Genomic DNA, 6,010 nt, shown 5'->3' with positions numbered 1-6,010 from the left:
AAGAGAGAAAGATGGGGGAGTGTGAGAGAGGAACGAGGCACTATGCCTAGGTGTGGCCTTGGCTTGCTTGGTGCTGTGCTCACTCGTGGCCTTCTGGACCGCCCAGAGCCGGAGGTGCTTCCAAGCTATCCGGGCGGCTCTGACTGCTTTAGCTTTGCTGCTTGCTTGCTTCTAGGCACTGGACGGGAAGCATCTGGGGGGGGGGCAAGGAGGTTTGAGCTCCAAAGGGGAGGGGGGCGGGTGGTGTCCAGGGGTATGTGCGCTGTGAGCAAGAACTGGGGAAAGGCTGGGCGGGTACACACACCACACAGGGTAAAATGGTAGGGATGGCAGGCACCAGGTGGGTATCGCGGCGAAATTACCCAGTAGGCGTTAGGCGAGTAGGGGAAATGAGATGAGACGTACTAGCGGTGATGAGGGTTGAGCCGTGGGAATAGACATGAGGTACGGTCCTTCTTTGGTTGGGCTGAGCTCCGCAGCTCGGCCAAATTGGACACTGTGTGAGCTATGGCTTGTACACTCTTCTGCAATCAGCAGCCAGGACGTCTTCGTCGCGTCCCATGTCTCCTCTCCAGCCGTATGCTCCACCACAGACTGGCCTGCCGCCAAGCTCATTAGCAGCATGGGAAATCTCCAAGGTGGATACATTCAGGGTAGTCGAGCCGTATCCAGGGCAGAGCGAGCCGCCAGCACCTTGAACATTGTACAGGTGTACAGTATTCTCATCAGGCCCTTGTCACCATCCGTGTCTTCGAATCCCATCTCAGTTTCGTCGAGCATTGCCGAGGGCTGCAACCTGTCTGCTCCCCCTTCCCGCCCCTCTTCCTTTCTCCTGCTACTTCGCCAGCCCTCCTTACCGTCCCGCTCACACGTCTTGGGAACCCGAGACCTGGCGAGAAGGTAGAGAACGGTTCGAGGCATCGGACTGCTGCACCATCCGAACCTGGAATCTGCCGTGCCCAGGCCTGGTTTGTGGATCACCAGACGTATTTTGTCTCATCGTTTCAGCTCCTGATTCCTCACGGGCCATAGTCGGCGGCCCATGGCCCACTGACAGCTGTGGTCCTTGCATGGCGACATGGATCCAGGTACACTTGAGGCAAGCAAGCTTCAGCCTCAACAGGTATCTGGAAGGATTTTGTAGAAGCTCAGTTGGTCGAAGGCTCACAACTTCCACGAGGTCCACATTCCAGCTTCAACACACAACGTGATTGATGATGCCGTGATCCAGTTGGCTCCCACCCTTTTTCGTGAATCAAGGGAAGACCTCCCACACCGCCCAACTGAGGTGAGTATCCGCAGACCAGACAGACATGGCAAACAGAGCTTGAGAGCTTTCAGAACGACATGGGCAAGGGACAGTGACAATGCCACATTGGTGGCATCACTTTCCCGCCGCCAGTGGGGGTGCAGCCCACCACCTTACCCCATGATTGGCCACCTTGCCGCCCGCCTCAACAGCACATCTGGTTGGACGCCCAAGATCGTGGAGTATGGCCAATCGTGCCGTTTTCGCTTTCTCGGCTCTAAATCGTTGCTCCAGACCAGTGATGGCCCAACCCCAGGGCCAAGGGTTTTCCTGCAGGTCTTCCCGCAGGTGGCAAAACGTCGTCACGAAGACTCGCCCAACATGTGACCCGATCTTCTTGACCTTTCAGGAGGTTCTTTCAGGGAGGGAGGTTTGCCGACCTGGTAGCGAAGTTTAGATTCACATCAGCAATGTATGCTAATCAAGCTTGTCAAGCCGGCATCCAGAAAATATGGAGTGAATCTTTCCCAGTGTCGAACAAGTGATCAGTGGTGGAGCGTTTGTTTCCGTATTGAACATGGCTCGCGATGCTGTTGCCAGTCATTCTTTGTACGAAGGCTAGGCTAACCTGGTGGAAGAAGCCACTCTCCTGGTTCACACTAGCAATGCAGCCTCCAGATAGCCCGAGGTGACCTATCCCAACGGCCATGGGCGTATTGCCCGTGCCTTTAGCCACAGCGGCACAAACGAGTTGCTAAGATATCTACATGTAGCTATAATGGGATCATGATATTTTCAGTAGAGCACAGAAGGTGGCAGTGCAGGAATCTTCGTCGGGGCTATGAGAATCGATGTCACTGAGCCGCATCATCGTGATGGTTCATGAAGAAAGCATCCCGCACTGGTCCCCGTTCTGCCGATCTGCACAACGGAGCGCCCTCGACGGGCTTCGTCTCATGAGCTCGGCCTTAGTGGATATATACGAGACAATGAGACTTGTCACATCTTCATGGGCAGTAAGGTTACATTCTCAATATTCTGTCGAACTTGATCGCTCAGATCAGCCTGATCGACGTACATCAGACAACCGTGTTCGTCTATTCTTTCGATTTTGATGAGAGAACAATCATGACTCTCTCCATCTACGCGATGGATAGAGAAGGTCAAATTGCCAGGTCAACATAGCCAGAATGTTCCTGCTCCACCAACGAGGGGCCTCTTAACCTTCAGGTGATTTGGGCCTCGCAAAAGGCTGTATATCCAGCCTCTCACGAACATCAACAAAGTTTTTGTGCATGGGCTGTCGCGTAGCGCCCTCGCGATCTACAGGTTCGGGGTTTCGTCACTGTTGGTAAGACTCGTTGAGATCTCATTTACCCCCATTTGTTCAGCAAGATCCGATGGGGTCAAGACAATCAACACTGTTATGAACAGCCCGTTGGAAGGACTTGGAACATCAGAACATTCTCCTCTAATGTGAGTGCAATCCTGGGGATGATGCCGGGCATATGTCGGCGCCGTACTTAGCTCATAGACGTGGGGTATTCGGACAACGTCGACACGTGACGATGCCGTGGTGGATTCCGCCAGTCACAAGCCACACGCCGCTAGCATGAGATGAGTAAACGTCATGCCCATGGGGAAGGCCACCGACCATCCCTGTTGCAGCTGGCATTCCAGCATGTGAAATCCCACTAGGTACGCTGGAAGACCCGAGGCTTTGTTACTCCAACATCCGAGCTGGTCATTCGCGGGACCCTCCACGGGACCACCTATCGGCATCGTGCCTAATGTAAACCACCATCACAAGCTTGCCCAGCGCTGCCCGTTTTCCCCAACGAGGCCACATCTGCGAAGGCCTGCACCGGAATTACAACACCACATCGCACCCTCCGATCTCCGTCATGGTCACACACCCTCTCTGATTCAACAGCAAGACAGCTTCTGCCCGGCGCTTTCGATCTGTAATGGGTTCCCATTCATAGCATCAATCGACACCATTGCGCCAAGCTACTTCGCTTGCGCCCGACAACCATCGACATGGCTGCTCAATCGACCCTTCGTGGGTCTGCAGCCGAAGAGGCCATTGCGGCCTTCATTGAGAAGTACTCCACCATCTTCCGAACCCGACTGCGCAGGACGACCCGAACAACCCGACTCCTCGCCACACTCGCCCTCGCAACATCCATCATACTCAGCGCGGCTGGAGGGAGACGCTGGTGGAAAAGCCGCAAGGAAGAGAGGGAGCAAGGTCGCAAGCTGGTCCGTACCAACTCGTGGCTCTTCAACAAGGATGGCTCCCGCACCATCTACGTGCCGTATAAGGAGGGGACCTCCAAGGTCGTCATCCACACAACCAAGCCCTTGACCTTCGAAGCCCATCGCCGCCTCTTTCTTAACCCGCCGCGGGTGTCTGGGCTCGGCGATGGGACTGTTCCATCTGCACAGACAAAACCCGGTCTCAATTTGGCCTTCCTGCACCAGTTCCTGAGCTTGATGAGCATCATGATTCCGCGGTGGTCGAGCAAGGAGGCCGGTCTTCTCCTCAGCCACGGCATGTTCCTCATGCTGCGCACGTATCTCTCGCTTGTGGTCGCGAGACTCGACGGAGAGATTGTGCGGGATCTCGTTGCCGGACAAGGCAAGGCCTTCCTGTTAGGTCTCGCCAAGGTATGCCAAACGCCAGACGAAGCCCTCGCTTTGCTTGCGCTTCGCTAACAGGAGTACAGTGGTGCGGCTTGGGCGGCCTAGCGTCTTATACCAATGCCATGATCAAGTTCCTGGAGTCCAAGGTGTCCATTGCCTTCAGGACACGACTGACACGTTATATCCATGACCTGTATTTGAACAACAACCTGAACTATTACAAACTGTCCAACCTCGACGGCGGCGTTGGTCAGGGCGCTGACCAATTCATAACGCAAGATCTTACATTGTTCTGTGCGTCTGCCGCGAATCTCTACTCGTCTCTGGGCAAGCCTTTTGTTGATCTCTGTGTCTTCAACTATCAACTCTACCGTTCGCTCGGCCCCTTGGCTTTCATCGGACTGACGAGCAACTACATCCTGACCGCAAACATCCTCCGCCGACTCTCTCCGCCATTTGGAAAGCTCAAGGCTGTCGAGGGACGCAAGGAGGGTGACTTTAGAAGCCTGCACGCCCGCCTCATTGCGAACGCGGAGGAGGTTGCCTTCTACGGCGGAGCCGACATGGAGAAGCATTTCCTCAACAAGGAGTTCAAGTCGCTCAAGAACTGGATGGAGGGCATTTACATGCTCAAGATTCGCTACAACATGCTTGAGGACTTTGTTCTCAAGTACAGCTGGAGTGCTTACGGCTATCTCCTCTCGTCTCTGCCCGTCTTCCTGCCTGCGTGGGGTGGCCTCGGTGGTGCCATGGAGATGGTCCAGAGCGCCGAGAAGGGTGGCAAGGAGCATGGCCGCATGAAGGAGTTTATCACCAACAAGAGGCTCATGCTGTCGCTTGCGGATGCCGGCGGTCGAATGATGTACTCGATCAAGGACCTGTCCGAGCTTGCCGGCTACACGAGTCGAGTGTACACGCTCATCTCAACGCTGCATCGTGTGCATGCCGACGCCTACTACCTACGTGGACAGCAGAACGAGCTCTACTCGCTGTCGGATGTCCAGGGCACGACGCAGAAGGGCTTTGACGGTGTCCGATTCGAGAACGTCCCCATTGTGGCGCCTGCCCTCTGGCCCCAAGGCGGCGACGAACTGCTGGACTCTCTCTCGATGGTGGTGAGGAGAGGCGAGCATCTCCTGGTGAGTTTGAAATGATGCTGCCAACAGATGACCCTCGCTAACCCGGTACGTAGATCGACGGCCCCAACGGCGTTGGCAAGACTGCCATTGCCCGCGTCCTCGCAGGGCTCTGGCCCGTATACCGCGGCCTCGTCAGCCGGCCCAAGTCGGCCGGCCAGGACGGCATCATGTTCCTGCCGCAGCGACCCTACCTCAGCATCGGAACGCTCCGAGACCAGGTCATCTACCCTGACGGTCACCACGACATGCGCGAGAAGCGCAAGACGGAGGAGGATCTCAAGCGGGTCCTCGAGGATGCGCGTCTGGGCTACCTCCCCGATCGCGAAGGCGGCTGGGACACGCGCAAGGAGTGGAAGGACATCCTCAGTGGCGGCGAGAAGCAGCGCATGGGCTTCGCCAGGCTGCTGTACCACGAGCCCCAGTACGCCATTATCGACGAAGGCACCAGCGCTGTTTCGAGTGACGTCGAGGGTCTCTTGTACGAGACGTGCAAGGAGAGGGGAATCAGTAAGTCATCCTGTCACGCATTATCGAGGTGGCATTCCTGACATGAAACCAGCCCTCATCACCATCTCGACCCGCGCTTCGCTCAAGAAGTACCACACGTACAACCTCACGCTCGGTCAGGGCGAGCAGGGCGACGAGTGGTCATTTGACCGCATCGGCACGGAGAGGGAGAAGATGCAGGTCGAGAAGGAGCTCCAGGACCTCCGCGAGCGACTGGACCAGGTGGAGAAGTGGCAGGCGAGGCGACAGGAGATTGAGGACGAACTGGCGCAGGTCTGGGTGGAGGGTGGCGAGTCGCTGGATCCCCCTGCCTACGTCGAGCTCGAGAAGGGAGGCGAGGCAAAGCACGAAGAGGGCGAGATGGAGCAGATTCAGGCCCCGGAGGAGAAGGAGGAAGAGGAGGTACATGTGGAGGCATCGGCGTAGACGAGGACATACACAAGACCAATTTTGTACAATCAGACTACTT

The 6,010-nt window shown here is 56.3% G+C and overlaps 1 protein-coding gene across 1 annotated transcript; it reads left to right on the top strand.

Annotated features, from left to right (window-relative positions):
- Positions 1-3,289: 3,289 nt before the first annotated feature.
- VDBG_03839 (peroxisomal long-chain fatty acid import protein) lies at positions 3,290-5,967 on the top strand (the record flags this gene model as incomplete). Its single annotated transcript, XM_003005840.1, has 4 exons — positions 3,290-3,919; positions 3,979-5,034; positions 5,088-5,541; positions 5,570-5,967. 4 exons carry the CDS (start codon positions 3,290-3,292, stop codon positions 5,965-5,967), a joined length of 2,538 nt encoding a protein of 845 aa, XP_003005886.1.
- Positions 5,968-6,010: the final 43 nt, after the last annotated feature.

This window comes from Verticillium alfalfae, genomic scaffold, assembly GCF_000150825.1.
Source record: "Verticillium alfalfae VaMs.102 supercont1.4 genomic scaffold, whole genome shotgun sequence".
Classification (NCBI taxonomy): Eukaryota; Fungi; Ascomycota; class Sordariomycetes; order Glomerellales; family Plectosphaerellaceae; genus Verticillium; species Verticillium alfalfae.
Note: the sequence above shows the minus strand (reverse complement) of the source record. Positions and strands in the feature narration are given on the sequence as shown.